Source organism: Pelecanus crispus, chromosome 4 (genome assembly GCF_030463565.1).
Source record: "Pelecanus crispus isolate bPelCri1 chromosome 4, bPelCri1.pri, whole genome shotgun sequence".
Classification (NCBI taxonomy): domain Eukaryota; kingdom Metazoa; phylum Chordata; class Aves; order Pelecaniformes; family Pelecanidae; genus Pelecanus; species Pelecanus crispus.
The window spans coordinates 71,122,583-71,140,185 of NC_134646.1; the positions used below are offsets into that span (position 1 = coordinate 71,122,583).

General features: G+C 44.2%; 1 protein-coding gene across 5 annotated transcripts in view; it reads left to right on the forward strand.

Annotated features, from left to right (window-relative positions):
• The first annotated feature begins 11,719 nt into the window (after window positions 1-11,719).
• The window catches only part of BOD1L1 (biorientation of chromosomes in cell division 1 like 1), a 37,406-nt gene continuing 31,522 nt past the window's right edge, over window positions 11,720-17,603 (forward strand). For all 5 annotated transcript variants that reach the window (XM_075710006.1, XM_075710007.1, XM_075710008.1 and 2 more), the window contains exons 1-6: window positions 11,720-11,926; window positions 12,420-12,544; window positions 13,878-14,068; window positions 15,318-15,950; window positions 16,443-16,592; window positions 17,406-17,575. In XM_075710006.1, the coding sequence (XP_075566121.1) occupies window positions 11,720-11,926; window positions 12,420-12,544; window positions 13,878-14,068; window positions 15,318-15,950; window positions 16,443-16,592; window positions 17,406-17,575 (1,476 nt within the window). The remainder of the gene's footprint in view (window positions 11,927-12,419; window positions 12,545-13,877; window positions 14,069-15,317; window positions 15,951-16,442; window positions 16,593-17,405; window positions 17,576-17,603) is intronic.

The window sequence follows — 17,603 nt, forward strand, 5'->3', positions numbered from 1 at the left end:
GGATCAAAAAGTTGTGGCTGGTGTCCAATAATCCGGAGCAACAACAGCAGATTTGCCCCACACTTCAATCAGGAATGCAGAGAGGAAGTAGCTACTAACAAATGCTTTCAGCAAAATGCTTTTAGACTGCATATAAAGCAAATTGGATCAAGTTCATACCAGTTACATTAAAATACACATATCAAATCCAATGGGAAGTGAACTAGGCTTTGCAATGCCATGAGCTTCACACACATGTTAAGCAAAACCAGGAGTTCCCAAATAGTCAGAAAACAATTTATTCTTGTGAAAAAAAAAAAAAATGTTGCTGCAATAATGCTCCAAGTGAAAAGAACTTTTCTGTGCTGCAGGCGCAAGCATATGTACTGAACCTGCAGGCCTCCCACCATCAACTTGTGTTCATGACTTTTAAGCAAGTTACTTATTTTGGATAGGTATGTATTATTCATTCATCTACTCTCTTGTTTCCCGCTGCCCCCTCTAGCCAACAGACTTATCACCCACTAATCAAGCTGTTGATGCTTGTCTCGGAATTGTTATTTTGCAGCAAGCGGCACACAAATCCCAAGTTAGCTATTATATGTGGTTTTGATGAGGGCCTAAAAATTCTGCCTGCTTCAGAGAGTCTAGCCAAAATGTGTAAGTCACACACCACTGCACAAACAGAGCGCTTTGTCGTGGAGGCGAATCTGGGGCTGAGGAAGTTTGGATGAGCTCTGTGGATTACTGCCTGCCTCTTGTTACAGGGGATGTGGGAACACTTCCCTCAAAAACAAATTTAAGTTTTCTGGCCACAGGAGGGAACGTGCCCCTTTATATAAATACTGGCAAGCTTCTTCCTCTGAAGACCTAAGAAATTAGGTTCAAATATACTTAGCTATTGAGTTACACAAGTGTCCCCAAGGGAAGACTTTGACACAGCGTCTTGGAGAAGACCTAAGAAGAAAAACTATAAGAGAACTGTCATCCTGAGAAAAAAAAAAGTTATGACCATTGTTACGGACCAGAAGAAATGGAATTATATGGTCCTTGTTTGGGAAATCAAGATACTAGATTGGGGAAAAAAATACATCAGATGTAAGCCTATATGTTGGCAGAGGAAATAAATAGGCTTGTAATAAAAAGACACGTAAATACTATCAGTATAGACAGTAGCATATCTGAAGTGTTTAAAGTTCATTATTTTATGTCAAACTGAGGGAACTGTGAAAGGAGGGTTAAACAAGAAAGTACAAGGAAATAAACAATTGCAAAGTTTTAATGAGTTTTGCTGTCCTTTAAAAAACATGAAAGACCGCTGGAGATTTAACAACGAACAAAGGCAAGATAGAAAAGGAAATCAGGTGCATGTTAGCGGAGATAAGAGCAGCATGCAGCCAAATAGCACATACTTAATGAAAATTTTCACTTCATTATATTTAAACCTTGAAGAGAAACTTTGCTCTTTTACACTATCACAATATGAAGCCTAAAAGTAAAATTGTGCTTTGAGACTTTAAATAGATCATGTCTCCCTGGCAATTTTAATTAGCATGCTTCTGTTTATACAAATGTGTCTGTGGGGAGCTGGTTTGAAGAATGGAAGAATAAACCTAGATGAGTATATGTAATAATTTTAGTATCCGCAATTTAAGTTTCCTTTGTCTGCCCATGAGCAAAAGGATCCAAAAAAGCATAAAATTAATATTTTAAAATGATCCAAAGTCCCTGTTCATTTAATGCACTATTTACATTTTCCTAGCTTGCTCATATGCTAGTGCAAATAGCGTCGCCATGACACAGAGCAGTATTTCAATAAATGTCATTGTGAGAAACAAGTTCTAACTGCAGTTAAACTGGAGTTAAAGAGGATGGAGGGGGAGACGGAAGGAAGGAAGGAAGGAAGGAAGGAAGGAAGGAAGGAAGGAAGGAAGGAAGGAAGGAAGGAAGGAAGGAAGGAAGGAAGGAAGGAAGGAAGGAAGGAAGGAAGGAAGGAAGGAAGGAAGGAAGGAAATATATTTGGAGTAGTCTCTGCTATTTTGTGACAGGAAGAGAATTTGAGAATAGCTCTATAGAGGAAACAGATGTGGGAGACCCACCCCCCCCCCACACCCATTTACTCTGAGTGTTTTAATATCAGAGGAGTATTCTATAATATACATCCCAGGAGACTCTAGAAATACTTTCACCCACCCCAGAGGTTTGGATTACCTGTCTAATAAATTATTTTAATCCGTCCTTCAGGCAAAGTGAGAAATTTGGCAGATGGCAACTCTGTCTTTCCCTCCTCTGCTCTATTGTAAGGTAAAATCCCACTCCAATCTACATGCAGTATTCTACCACTACAATTAATGGAACTGTGACAGGAAAAGTCAAGGCATAATCTAGTGCTACAGATGTTTTTCTGGAATGGTAGATTTCACAAACTTTCACTATTACCAGCCTTTATTGAGTTCTGAAAGTTCATGTATCTTTCTCCTGACTCCCTTCCTCTCTTGAGATATTTTATTGCAGGCTTGTAAAGAAAGTTCTGTTATGCTGTATAGGATTTTAGTTTATGTGGAGTGTGTGTACATCGTATTTGTGATAATCTGGTCTCTTCAGACTCTTTTCAACAAGCAGTAAATCCTGAATTTGGCTGAAACAAGCAAGTACAGAAGGATATTTTAAATGACAAAAAAAATTTCCAGATCTTGCCAGGGAGATCTTTGTATTAGTTTTTAAATAAAGCTGATTTTAACAATCACTCAGTAATCAAAGCTGAAAAAAATACCTCCCAAGCTCATGCCAGGAGAGACACACAGACCAGGATACAGAGTAGACAGACAGTGGGACAGTCTAAGAGAGAGACTTGGAGGCAGGACTTTCTAGCACCAGTCCTGAGAAGCTCCTTTCCCCTTCAGCACTCAACGGCTACACAGCTTCATGGTCTCCCTCCTTTTTACTTTAGAAAGCAAGAAAAAGGAGACTAATGTATCCTTGTCCAACGTGGGTAATTACTCATTCTGTCTCAGTGGAGGGAGAGTTGGAAGCTGGTGCTTTTTTCATTAATGGACAGAAGTAGATACAATCAAAACTCTGGAAAACTTCAGACTCTGTTTTCTCACAAGAGAAATCAAACAGTCCTGGGAAAAGACTTCAGACTTACGGGGAGTCAAAGAAATAAATTTCCATCCATACTCGACGTTCAGACTGAGAAAACCATAACCACTTTAGATCATTTATTTTCCTTGACGCCAGCAGCCTTGGCAGGACCAGAATATTTTGTTATCAGTGATAAACACTGCCAAACATCCCACTGCATGTATCACTTGAGGGCAGCAGAGCAGTCTGAGATCTAAGGAGAGTTGTCCTCATTTCTCAGGCTAGGCGCCCCAGCTACCAGCCTCTGAACCTGACACACGTTTTCAGCGGGCCAAAAACCACCTTGACCCCCTGCAGCATGCAGAAGCACTTCCTTACCTCTAGAAAAACATCTACTGGCACTAGCTGGAGACACCACTGCAGCGGTGATGATAGAGAGATGGAGAGTGGGATCTTGCTCAGGAGTCCTTAGGACAGAGGAGCAAGTAGAGCTTCGGCTGCAGAGCAGAGCAGAGGGTTACTGGCATACAGTTTGCATTTTAATCTCTAAACCTTTTGTTGTTCTTCTCAGCCTGCCTTTCTTGAAGTTTGAACTGCTAAGACATTTCAGCAAATCCTGAGCAAGCAGGTACTTCAGATGATCAGGTTTCTGTTCATTGATTCACTGTCACATAACAACATAAGGGAGAGAGGGGCATTGCCCAAAATTTTCCCAGCACCTTACTGATAAAAGTGAAGAATATGCCTTTTAAGTCAGTGTATAATGAGAAAGAAATTAGAACTGTCTTTATGTAAAACATACCTTACAGCTGGTTAAAAGAGCCTGCAGCAAACGGAGATAGCTTTAAGACATTTCTAACTACAAAATAAATCCACTGAAGTGCAATGCTGCTCTATGAAGAATTACTCTCGCAAAACAAGCTGTATGACATTAACAAAGCCAGTCAGGTGATGATCATTAACACGCAGCAACAAAGACCATGGGGTAAATTAAAAAAATGACAGGTTCGTGCTACCTGAGGCAACGTCTGCAGAAGAGGCTGCAGACAAAGCAGTCTTGCCCTCCATGCTTGGACAAGGCTGCAGACAAGCCAGGCAGATCCCGCAGCTGTGTGACAGTAGTGCTGTGCTTCAGCCAGCCATCCTCATTCCAGCCAGCATACTCTTAAAACAGGAGAAAAAGGCTCTTGCAAAGTTGTTTTCCTCCTTTACAGCTTCGATAGCTCCTTTTTACTGAGCACAAAAAGTGTTCAATGTTGTTTTTACAAATCCCATTGCTGAAGCAAACACCACACTTCTCCATTTTAGGAAGGTTTCAAACCTTGCTAGGAGCAAATAAAAGCGAAAAATACCAACACATTCAGATTTGTTACTCTCATACATATTTTAAAATGCTTTCTTCCTACTGTAGGATCAAACTCAGGATGCTTTATGCTTAGGATTGGCACTGGTAATACTGTTAATATTTTTCCCTGACTTTTCATTTTCCTCCAGTTAAACAAATGAAATAGAAAACCTTGCATTTCTCACACTCCCCAGCATGAGTGAGCGGGTGCACTAGTCTGGGATTGTTTCCCCTTGTCTGACTCCTACATCAGTTCCTATTCAGAAAGCAGCTGGTCTCTGAATATATTCAGAGCTGGTTATCTCCATATACAATATATCCTTGCTGATCCAGGCTTCTGTTCTTTTTTTTCCCCAGGAAACGATTATTTCGCTATTTGTCAGTCTTTCTCCAACCCCTGCCCCATAACTTTTGAAACGGTTGGCCAATTTTAATGAAATCTGGCAGAAAAGCACAAATCTTAAAGACATTAAATTTCTATCATCTTTGTGCAAATCTATAGGTGAGGAGAAGAGATTTTGAACAAGCATTATTATTTCTCCTGTTCCACTGAAGATTTTTCCCCCCATGTCCCACCTTCTTCAGAACAAGTCCTCAGGGCTGCCCTTAGCCTTGAAGTGCAATAAATTGGGGTGCTCCACTGGTTAGGTAGGAAATCCTGGGCTCCCATTTAGGCATGCCGCCTGGATTTACAGTGGAACCAGCCTCAGGTGGGCAACACTCTCCTCCTCTCTCCCCGCTCGATGGACAGCCAGGCAAGGATGCCAGGCATGCTGCTGGGGTATCCACTGGGATCTGCAGTGAACTGGGAATGGTGGAACACCTTTGACTGCACCCCACCCACAGCCTCAATTCGCAGGCAGACCCAGCAGGGTGGTGTGTTCCACCTACGCCTCCTTCGCACCAGCCCTTTCTCTGCAAGCTCCTGCCTTACTAATGACTTCAGATAGAGCTCTCTCAATTGCCCAGCGGTACAGGGAACCAAGCACAGAAAGTAGATCAACAGCAACAAAATGACCCATCTCGCTCCCTCCTTCCACCCTGCCTCTCCTAAAAGAATGCTGTTGGAACATGACTCAGCATCCCTTGTCCTCTGACCATGTGGCACCCCCAATAGAAAAGAACATCTCAAAAGCCCAAATTATTTTTTTCCTTTTTTTTTTTTATTTTCCTAAACGACATTTTCAAAATTTTCCATGGAAAATACTATTTTTGTACCAGATACAATAACTCTAATTTTTACTTGAGGATTACAATCAAGGTTGCAAAAATGATGGCATGAGCAATTTTGAGCACCCTATTATTTAGCAGCAAAGTCCTGCTTTGATCCATCTCCCTGCTGACTTCAATGGAACTACACTAGGTATAAATTAAAGCAAAATTCAGTCCATCAGCTCTACTTTAGGCATCATGCATGCCATTTAAGCAATGCCTCCACCTTGATTTCACCTTGCTGCAGTCAGCAAAGAATGCTGATATAAAAGGTGTCGTGCTTTCGTGTGTCCACTCGCTCTGCTTTCATGTTTAAGCTGCACCATTTTACCTTACCATTAAAATTACATTTAGGCAAAAGTGAAAGAGTGTATAATCTCTTGTATCCTCTCTGGAGAACAAGCTTCCATTAAGTTTTTCTCCCTCTCCCTGTACACAAATAGCAAACCCATGTATTTTCCAGTCAAAAACAAACAGCAAAGTAAAAAGTCTATTAAAGGGAGAACAGTCACTCATTCTAACATTTTTCATCTGAATGGAGAAATAAAGTAGTATTGCTCCAGCAGGCAGGAACCTACATTTTAAAAAAAAAAAAAAAAAAAAAAAAAAAAAGATATGCTGAGATCATCAATCACGTTAGCGGGAATTACATGTCCAATCCCTTAGATGCCAATAACAATCCCAACCATATTGCATCAATTAGTCATTGATTGCTTGTGAAGAGGTAAGAAAGCTTTAGTGCCTCTCTCCCTTCCGGCATTACCATGGAAAAGCGCAGCACAAAGAGCCGACCACGAGTCACAGCCATGGCCACACGGGTGGGCTTTCCTCTCACAGGCAGGTCAAGGCTCCATCTGCCACTGAAGATTTCTTTCTGGTTACAGAAAACAAAAGCAAGTAAGTCTGTGGATTAAAGCTATTTGGGACAGTAGTCTTTTTTTGCTCTTAAATATCATCCTCTGAGCAGACTCTACTCATCTTCTCGCAAAGCCTGGGGATCCAGGAACTCATTTTTTGGCCTCGACAGAGACATAAATGAGAACAAAGGGAAAAGATGCATAGCTGTACCTGCAAAATAATGTACTTGAAAAGCATCGTCTGCAAACTGGGTGTCACATTGAAGCTCTGAAACTGGAAAAAATAATCCCAAGCTTTCAGATGAAGTTACACTCAGAAGTGCAACTTTAAATTACTTTTACATGTTAAAGCTAGATAAATAAAGGTGAGTTCGTTTCTCTGCACATCAATGAAAAAGTATTAGAAAATGCTGTTTGTTGAAATGTGACTTCCAATACTTCCAAGACATGTAAACATGGGGTTTTTTTCAAACTTTAAGCAGTCAATCTTCCCAGCAAATACAACCAAAAGTATTAGCTAATGAACTTGAAAACCTTAGTATTTCTGAAGAACACTTCAGTCCATCTATTTGACTAGTCACTTTGAGGAGCCCCCACGGGCTGTCTCCATTGAACTAAAGAGTCACTGACAACAAGCACCCTGCTCAGCTCCAGTGGGAGACCCAGGATCTCACAGTAGTTCTAGTTTTGCTCAAGGAATCTCTTTAGAAGTGACCAAAAGGTATTAGAGGTGTCAGCACAAGGTCATGACAGGCTACTTTAAATAAAAGCTTTCATCACTTTAAAGCATGTTGTCCAGTCACTGTTTTCATTTCTGCCAAGTCTTTTGCTTGCCGAAGACTTGCCTGTGGAAAACACTTAGGACAGGCAGCCGCCTACTGAATCAAAATACATTTGCCGTTCCACTGGATAATACACTTAAGCCATCAAGCATCACCTTTTACATAGGTGATGCTTGCCAATGCCAAATGAAGAAAAAAATGTATGTATGTATATACGTGCTTGGGCAAACAACACTGGTAACACCTGGAAAGAAACATGGTTGTGAAGTCAGCAAGAGCACTCAAGCATGCTTTATTAAACAACAAAGAGTTTATGCAAATACTCTTTATTTATCCAGAAAAAATTACAAAATCATATCCGCCAGTCTTGGAAGTCCAAGAGCATTTCACTCACCGCAACTACTGCCATGTAAGGATATGGACCTCACTCTGATCACATCAACAGCTGAAGGTACAGTCTGTGTCTCAGCTACATCTTAGTGTTGCAACCAGAGCATTTCATGCTGCAGCTCAGCTGAAGCCACATGTGCTGTTGTCGACGAAGCATAAAACCTCAGTGATACTAGCACCTTTTCTCTGCTGTTTCAAAACAGGGTGGACCAGACTCTGATTTCTGCTGTTGCTTCCAGGGAGACTACTCTACTCAGAATGACAAATACTGAAAAAAACAAATCCTTTGTATTCACTCCAAATGGTTTCTGTTAATTATCTGACAAGTCTTTTTCAATCTGTTATCTCACAAATAAAAACATTATACTTGAACTGGGTATCAGGCATCACTAAGTGACTACATCAAGTGACAGTAATAACTACAGTAAACTACAAGGATAAATGCCAAGTACAAAATAAACAACTGCAAGTACTGAATAGTTCTGGAACAGTTGAAACAATTACACTTAAATATGTAAGTTCCTTTGTGAGCTCACTGAAAACAGCAAGATGGCTTAACATTTAGTCGTGCTTTCATAATTCTTTGTATCGCTATACTATAGTGCAACCAATAAATAATGTATCTTTTTATTAGCATACAAGACCGTATCTCAGCTAATACAAAACTGTAAAGCATCCCTAAAACAAACAGACAACAAAGGGCTGGTTTCGGTTTAATTCAAAATTGTTTTCTTTTATTTTCAGGAGACTTCCAGTTTCCTTCACAGCATCTTCCCGTAAGACAACGTACAGTTGGACCCAGGCAACAAAAAAGCCATTTTCAGCCAGCATTTAGGATAAAGATATTTTATTTGATGAATAAGATATCCAACAAGCCTGCAGCACTCAGTAAGTTGCATGAAACGTGAGATGGTACGTAATTCAGAGCACAGAACAATCTTTTACATTCAGCTGTTGAATCAATTAGAATATGGACTGCTTTCAGACCACTGGGCATAACTGATCCCTGATAGCCCTTAAATTCCCAAATCTCATTAATGGATTCCTGCTCCCTAGTATGTATCCTTCGCAGCGCATTCACTGACATAGTCTGAGACAAAGACCACAGATATTCCAGGTTGCCCGTGACCTCTTGTGTGTGAATGGTATACCATTCTGTGAGGCAGGTATCTTGCTCATGCTGTTAAAATAAAGATTTTTTTAATTCCTCATTTTCTGCACCAGCCCTGATTGGGTGCGGGGGGGGGAACCAAAACAACAACAAAACACTAAAAAAAAAAACCCCAGGAAGTTGCAGTGCCTTTTCCTAACACAAAAATCTGAAAATGTTAGCTTCCCACTAAAGTCTGAAATTTTCGTTCACTATTGCATACATCACACACTATTGCTAGAATTAGTACATGCATTTACTAAAGTGACACCCTTCACTTCTGCCCTGTCTTGCTTACTGCTACATTGTGTGGCCAGCAGGAGCAGGGAGGTGATTGTGCCCCTGTACTCGGCGCTGGTGAGGCCGCACCTGGAATACTGTGTCCAGTTTTGGGCCCCTCAATACAAGAAAGACATTGAGGTGCTGGAGCGTGTTCAGAGAAAGGCAACGAAGGTGGTGAATGGTCTGGAGCACAGGCCTTATGAGGAGCGGCTGAGGGAACTGGGGTTGTTTAGCCTGGAGAAGAGGAGGCTGAGGGGAGACCTTATCGCTCTCTACAACTACCTGAGAGGAGGTTGTAGTGAGGTGGGTGTTGGGCTCTTCTCCCAAGTAGTTAGCGATAGGACGAGAGGAAATGGGCTCAAGCTGCGCCAGGGGAGGTTTAGATTGGATATTAGGAAAAATGTCTTCACAGAAAGGGTAGTCAAGAATTGGAACAGGCTGCCCAGAGAGGTGGTGGAGTCCCCATCCCTGGAAGTGTTCAAAAAATGGGTAGATGTGGCACTTTGGGACATGGCTTAGTCCAGTCTACCCTTGATTGGTTTAGTGTGGACTTGGTAGTGTAGGTTAATGGTTGGACTGGATGATCTTAAAGGTCTTTTCCAACCTAAACGATTCTATGATTCTACATGATCTTTAATCAGCAGCGAAGAAACTTCTCTTTATTGAGAAGAGATGTAACAGAGTCAGTAGATCACACATTTGGATATACCAGTAGGGGCTGTAGCAGGCTCCGAGCTGCAGATTCCCCATCCCTCTTAAACTTTGATGCTTTAATCCTTCTAGACATCTGTGTGGAAAATATGAAACTACACAAACAGAGGCTAGATTTTTTTTAAATTACTCCAGTATCCAAGGATAAAAATCTACAATACTTTTAAATACTTGTCAGATCTGTTTCCTTCTGCGGAGTTCGAAATAGTCTAGGAGTATTCAGTTTACAGCTGGAAAACTAGGGGCAAGCTTTACACTTCTAACCTGCTTTCAAGTCTGCAATAACAATCCTGACACTCCTGCCTTTACGATCAAACTGATTTTTAACGATTACTGCGGAGGGTGACACCTACCATTTGTAGCTGAACAAGATCTCCATTCACTAAGCCACAAAATTTGTGTAACCAAAACACTATTGCTGCCAAGTCCCTTTTGCTGTAAGCCAATCACTCTTTATATTTTTAACTACAGTTTTATACTTCTTTTCATCCTTACCCATCCTAGTTAGGACAGGCGCTCGGCCATCTAGGCCGGAAGAGACTGGAAAGGCAAACCGTACCCGTAAGACAGCACTGCCCCTCAGTTATTGTCCCAAGGATAACAAAATTAACATTATCTATTACCAGATTTTTTGTTTACTGCCTCTGGAGTCCTGTTTTAGTCATAACAGGTCAGCCTGGGAATTACCAGCCGGCAGTCTGCACTGAATTCAACTTCTAAAGACTTTGGAAATGGAAGATACTCGGAAGAGTGGCAAGAGCCATTACAGCCACTGATGAGACTCCAGCACAGCAGCTTACAGGACAACTGCTTACAGCTGTGACCGTAACAGAGATAAATGAAGAAAGGCGTAACAAAGTAAGCTGCTAACATCAGACAGCCTGAGAACACTTCTATCAGGAAAGCAAGCGGGAATGCACTGAAATATAAAGGAAAAAAGGCTCAAACTCAGGTGTATTAAACGCCATCTCCCAGCGCCTCACCCAGGCCTCTCACAGCTCCAGAGAGCCGGAGAGACGCGCGGCACGGGTCCCCACGTCAAGCCCCAAGCCTTCGGCTGCCCTCGGGTGAGGGCAGCGGCGTCCCGCGGCGCAGAGGCGGGAGGAGCGGGGGAACGCTCCGCCAAGGCCGAGCCGCGGCCACCGGGATCCCCGAGCGCGGCCGCCCGCCCCCTCGGCCCCGCTCCCAGGCGGCCGCCGGCGCCACCCGCCCCGTGACCCGCTCGTCACCCGCCCCGCCCCGCCCCGGCCGCAGCCGCTGACAGGCCGCGGCCTCGCCTCGCCCCGCCCCCGCCCCGAGGCCCCGCCCCCGGGCCCCGCCCCCGCCTCCGACGGCGGCGGCGCCCTGGCCCCGCCCCGCGCCTGGGGGAGGAAGCGCGCGGCGCTGCCCCCACCATGATGGCGGCCAGCGCAGGAAGGGGCGGGGCGCGGGGCGGAGCGGCAGGGGCACCGCCGGGGAGCGCGCTGGCGGCGCGGCGCCGGGCGGCGGGCGGCGGGGGCAGCGGGCGCCCCGGGCGGCGGGCGCCCCCGCGCTGCCCGCAGCGCCCAGCCGCGACCGCGCGGGGGGCTGCCGGCGAAGGCGGGCGGGGGCTGAGGGCCGCCGCGGCCTCCCCCCCCCCCCCCGCCCCGCCGCCGGCCGAGGGCCCCACTGGAGCGGGCCGCCGGCGGCTCCGCCCCCTCCCTCCCCTTAAAGGGCCCGCGGCTCCTGCGCGCGGCGCCGCCAGTGCTCGCCTGGCGCCGATGGCGCCGCTCTCGGCGGCCGCGTCCCTGCTTCCCTTCTGGCGGCCTGCCGCTTCCTCCCTCCGTTCCCTTTCGCTTCCGGGGTCAGCGCCGCCGCGGCCGCTGCTCGGTAACAAGCCCCGTCCCGGGGTCCGGCCGGGAGAGCCGGCAGCCGCGCCCCGCGCAGGCTGCGCCGCCCCGCCGCCCCCATGGCCAGCAACCCCCAGCCGCAGCCCCCGCCGCCGCCGCCCCCGCCGCCGCCCCCTCAGCAGCCGCCGCCGCTGCCGGGGGCCGGGGCCGCCGTGGGAGGCGGCGCGGCCGAGCCCGAGCTGGTCTCCATGATCGTCAGCCACCTCAAGAGCCAGGGGCTCTTCGACCAGTTCCGCCGCGACTGCCTGGCCGACGTGGACACCAAGGTGGGGGCGGGCGGGCCCGGCGGCCGGCGCCTCGGGGGGGGGGCCCGGCGCCCCGCCGGTGCCGCTCCCCGCGCTCCGGCACGTCGCGGGGGAGGCCGGGCCTGTCCGAGAGCGGCGGGGCCCGGCCCGGGGCGGGCGGCGGGTTGCGGGGAAGCGCGCTCGGGGCTGGGGAGCGGCCGCCGGGGCCCGCGCGGGGCTCCGGCCCGGCCCCCGGCCCGGGGCTCTTCCCGGCGGCCCCGCGGGCAAAGCCGGGGCCCCTCTTTTCGGAGGGGAGCGTGGGCTGGCCGGCGGTACCAGCACGCCTGTTGTTGCGGAGCGTTTCTAGCCGTAGGGGCGCGCTTAACCCGCTGTGATCGCCGCAAGGGAGCGGGAGCGGCTGCGCCTCCAGCGGGCTGGGGGGTCCGGCGGGGCTGGCAGCCCTTCCAGCCCGGCCCCGGGACGGTGCCTGCTCCTCAGAACCCTCCTGCCCAACCTCTCTGTTGTTGCTTTCTAGCCCGCCTACCAGAATTTGAGACAGCGCGTTGACAACTTCGTTTCCAACCATTTGGCAACTCATACCTGGAGTCCTCATCTCAACAAGAACCAGCTGAGAAATAACATTAGGCAGCAGGTTCTCAAGTAAGTGACAGCTCCGGGTTTCTCTGGTTGAACATGCTCGTGTACCACGATAGGTGATGGAGGCTCTAGGTCAATTGTAAAGTGTCTCCTTTCTTCAAAGAAACTTCTGAAGAACTTTTTTCTTTTAGCATTTTAAACGTGGTATTATTTCAGGTAGCAGCTCACCATCAGCGTTAGTCAGAATTAGACTGCAAATATTATTTTGTCTGATCCAAGTTGATGCAGGCATGGAAAGCTTGTTTCTGACTTGGGATGTAATACCCTAGCTAAGGTCTATCTTTACTGTGTCTTTTAAGGGAGATATTAATAAAATTGCTCTTATCATCAAGTCTTGAGCTAAGGAAAATGGAAAGGATTTGACAAACTGCGCCCTGCGGAGTGCCAAGCTAAATTCACAAAATAAAAAGCTGTATGTAAATCTAGCTAGACAGAGAAGAGGTTTTTCAGAACTGCTGTTACATCAAAATGATGTCAAACACTTATCCGATGTTGTATTATTTCATGAGGTTTCCTCTAGTTTTTCTTCTCAAAACTTAGAGTCATAAGAAATGTTAAGAAATGTCTTCAAAGAAGCATGAATTTGCTCACTAAATTGGGTCAAGCAAGGGATTTGGGAACAAACTTATTCAGTTACGCTGTAGAGCTATCACTGACAACTTATACTGAGGAGCTGTTTTGATGGGGGGGAGGAGAACGGTTGTTGTTTGCGGGGTTTTTTAGTTCTTTTTAAAGAAGTAATGAGGACAAGAGACAATATATGTTCCACAAAAGATTACAGGGGTCTAGAGAGAACCCATAGATACAAAGCTCTCTGTTGCCATTTATTTGATTTTACTGACAATTAAGGGTGTTCTACAAAGCTGCAGAACTCTGCAGTGTCACACTGTATTGGGCAGAAAGTAACTTAGGGTGGTGATGACTGGTCTAGTAGTCATTCGTCCCTCTTGCTTTCTGTAATTCCTCTGTTTCATGCCATGGGAATTGATAACATCGTGTTTCTTCTTAATTTTTTCCACAAATGCCACTTTTACAGTTAGATAACATTTGTAGGCATAACCAGTAATGACAACAACAGGCTGTTTGTTGTGTTAATTCCATGTGTTTGGATTGCTTTGTTTCTCTTGCTTTTTTTTTCGTAGTTCATAAGGCATAGAGAGAGCTGTTGAAATACAGGCAGCTGGCTAAATACATAGCTGCAGCGATGCTTAGAAAATGTTAATGCTTCATTGGAGGTTCCTAAGAGTGTTTACGTCACATCTAAATGAGCGTATTTCATTAAGATGTTTGTGAAAAGTCATTTTTCATATTAAATATTCATGTAACTTTGTTCCAGGTCTGGAATGTTGGAATCTGGAATTGACAGAATTATTTCTCAGGTTGTGGACCCAAAGATCAACCACACATTCAGACCTCAGGTGGAAAAAGCTGTCCATGAATTTTTAGCCACACTGAATCACAAAGAGGAGGCAGGCCCCAGTACAGCTCCAAGTGAGGAGAAAACAGATGCTTCTATTACAGTACAAGGTATTCTACCATTTCTCCGAGCGGTCTATTAACAAAAATTTGTTTTTCGAGAGAGCAGAAACATTGACTAGGTTTGCTGCTAGCATAAAATTGTTAGCATCAGTATTAGCAAGCTGAGTTCCAGGCAGCGTACCATAATACTTGTCTCGTACTGTATGCATAAAGGTAGAAGGCAGGAGAGATGTTGCCATGTACCACCATGTCACTCTGTCACTTCTGCTTGAGATTACAAGGGATCAGTTTACTGTAGGGAAAAAAGTTGGTCTCAGCATTTGGCCTTCTAAGTATTATAGGATCAGATAAGACATAGCTGTAAGAGAAGAACGATGCAATTTTTTTATGCATTGGTAGATCAGAAAAAAATGACCTATGAGACAGTTACCTGTCTTCATGCAGTCACTGTGTGCAGTAGAATCTGCATTGCTAAGGTCCTCTCAGGAGCTTAAGTTCTGCTGTAAATCAGCTAATCTTTAGTTTGTTTATAAATACAGCACTTTTTCTTTATGGTTTTCATTTACGTTGCCTGGTATCGACTTCTAAACGCTCCTGCAGGTAATTGTCCATACTTTCCCTTCCTAAGAGACTCCACAGCAGTCCATCTATTTGTAACCAGACCCTTTATTTAAATCCTAGCCCTTTTCCTGTGAGGCCCACTTCCTTTAAAGTATGTGGGTTAACAAGCCAGCTGCAGCTCTTCATGCTAGTCCACTTAACCCTTTCTCATCCTTCTTCAGAGTTGCTTCTAAGAGGATGGGAAAGTGATAAGGTATTTCTGATAGTCTTATTGTTATATAATCAGTGTGCTGAGTCCATTTTCTGTGTCATTTATTGAGATACCAGAGGTATGAAATGCAGGCTTCCTGCTGCAGCATTCTGTATTGTGCTTCTACAGAGTCATCATCCTACTTGGGATGATGGTAATCTTGAACAAGGATTGTGTTCAGAACATCTTTCCCATAGACATCCCCTGCTTTCTTTAGCTGATCTCAGGAACAGTGGTATGTCACAAAGCAAAAGGAATCGCCAGTAATCAGATCATAATTGCTGCAGGAATGCAGCTTATTGTTCTTTTTTTTTTCTTTTTTTAAACCAAAATCTCTAAATGCAAAATTAGTCAAACCTTTTAGTTAATTCTCCTTATGTTAAATAGAGTAATTATTCTTTTTCCTTTTACTTGCTTAACATTCTATCCGAATAGAATTATGGAAATGAAGATGAACTAAAACTGTTTTCTTTCTTCCTGTTCAAGGTGTTTCGGCTACGACTCCTAGTGGCAACGTAGCTAGTGATGCAATGTCCATTTTGGAAACAATAACTTCTCTTAACCAAGAAGCAAGTGCTGCCAGGGCTTCAACAGAGAACTCAAATCCCAAGAACAATGACAAAGTTGCAAAAAGACTCTCATCTCAGCAAAGTGTGGATGGTAGCACTGATAGAGAGAGAAATGTGGAGGACTTGCCAGACAGAGAGAAAGCAATTTGTGATCTTTCTGGAGAAGGGGCTGAAACATTTGCAAAGTGTGAAGATTTAAATGATCTTCCCTGCCAAAGTGAAGAACTAAAAAATTCAGCAAAGGATACTAATAATTTGACTTTTACAAGTAAAGATACAAGTAAAGAAATTCAACAAGAAAGTGAAGATCAAAAGAGTAAATTATTGGATAAATGTGACAAGAAACCAGACAGCAGTGAAAAAGGCGAAAGAAGAAAAGAAAAGAAGGAAAAACTTGACAAGAAGTCTGACCATTCAAAGAAAAGTGATGATGCTATGAAATCAAAAGAAGAAAAGCAAGCCAGAGAGTTGGAACCAGTGAAACAGCTAGCTCCAGAAAAAAATAGCAATAAACATAAAACAACTGAAAGCACTAAAGAAACTAAAGAAGGTATGGTGTGGGCAATGATCATCCGTGAAATATGGGTATGGTGGGGGGGGGGGGTTCAGTGTATTCAGGAGTTGAATCAGAAGTATATTTGGAATGTAGGTTCTCTGTTAGTTCCAGCAAATTTGTCTAGCTAGCCACAGCTAGGTCTTGGTTCATCTCGCTTAACTGAGGTACCCGCATTAGGAATTGGATGAGTTTTGATTCCTTAAGTGTGTGATTGGTCACCTGCCTTACTCTGGCAAATTCTATCAACGATTCCAGTCTGCATTTGAAGTTTCTGGTTTTACATCAAGGTGATTTTTGTTTTGAGTAAACCCGAGTTAGCCTAATAACATTTCACTACGGTGTTAATTTTTTTTTTTTTTTTTTTTGCTATGTCTTGTTCTTAAGATAATTTTGTTTTCAGTGGCAAAATCACTGTTTTGGTAAGAAAAGTTCTTGTATACAGTGTGCTGCATTACGGCCCTTTCTTTCTGTTTTTTCCTTTGCAAGAAAATACGTCGGTAGATTCAGATATGGATGTACTCAGTGACATCACTGTCAGCTCTGTCCATACCAGTGACCTTTCTTCCTTTGAAGAGGAAAGTGAAGAGGAGACTGTGATTTCTGACAGTACTGAAGAGGGGGAGATCACATCAGATGGTAAAATAATTAGATTGTTAAGTGGCAAGAAAGACCGTGCAATGCTTTCATTGAGTGCATCATATCATAAAATTGAGGTTTTGCAGTATGTTTTGTTGTACTTATTATGAGAAAGAATTTGAATGGGGAATGGATAGTATTTGTGCAATTAAGAAAGACGAGTAGTGGACATACTTTGAGTATTTTTTTAATAGCTTGATGTATTCTAAACACTGTAAATCTTATTTGTACTACAGTATTTCATAGGTGACAAAAACACTTAATGGATAGATATGTCACTTTCTTACGGTTTTTTTTTTTTCCACCTTCCTTCTGCCATGAATTTGGTATAATGTTGGAGTGATTTCTTTGTGACCCCAGGGTAGTGGTTGTAGCTGACTTTGCAGATCAGGTTGGTTTTAGAGCTTTAGGATTGCAAGAATTTCCAAACACTCCCTGGCCACAGTAGAAGGGATAGGAATGGATCTAGCTTTAAGAGTTTGGAAACACCAGGTCTTTTCACTGATCGGGTTGCCCTTTTGTGTTCTCCTTGTCTAGAGCAGACCTCAGACTCAGATTTCTGCACATACGTGGGTTTTGCAGTTAAGACTTTCCACTTCATAATACAGGGTGCCTTAGTACCTGAATGAGTTGTCTCTAGTATGCTGTGAACTTATGTTTTCTGTTCTAAGAATATTATTTGGAAGCACTGAATTACTTGCATATTCTCTGGCTTTGGTGTTACCTTTAAACATGACAGATTGCGTTCAGTTATGACTAAAGCACTGTCCTAATTTATCAATATATCTCTACATTTCACTAACCTTTCTTCAGATGAAGAGGACAAAAACAGTCAAAGAAAGACAAAGCTTCATGCTAATGAGCTGAATGATGGGAAAGCCAAGCCTGTTCGTCATGCTTATGTTCGTAAGCCTTTCTTGTACTCCAAATACTTCAGTGATTCCGATGATGAACGAACTGTAGAACAACGCCGTCAGTCCATTGTAAGTATGGATTTTGTTACTGCTTGCA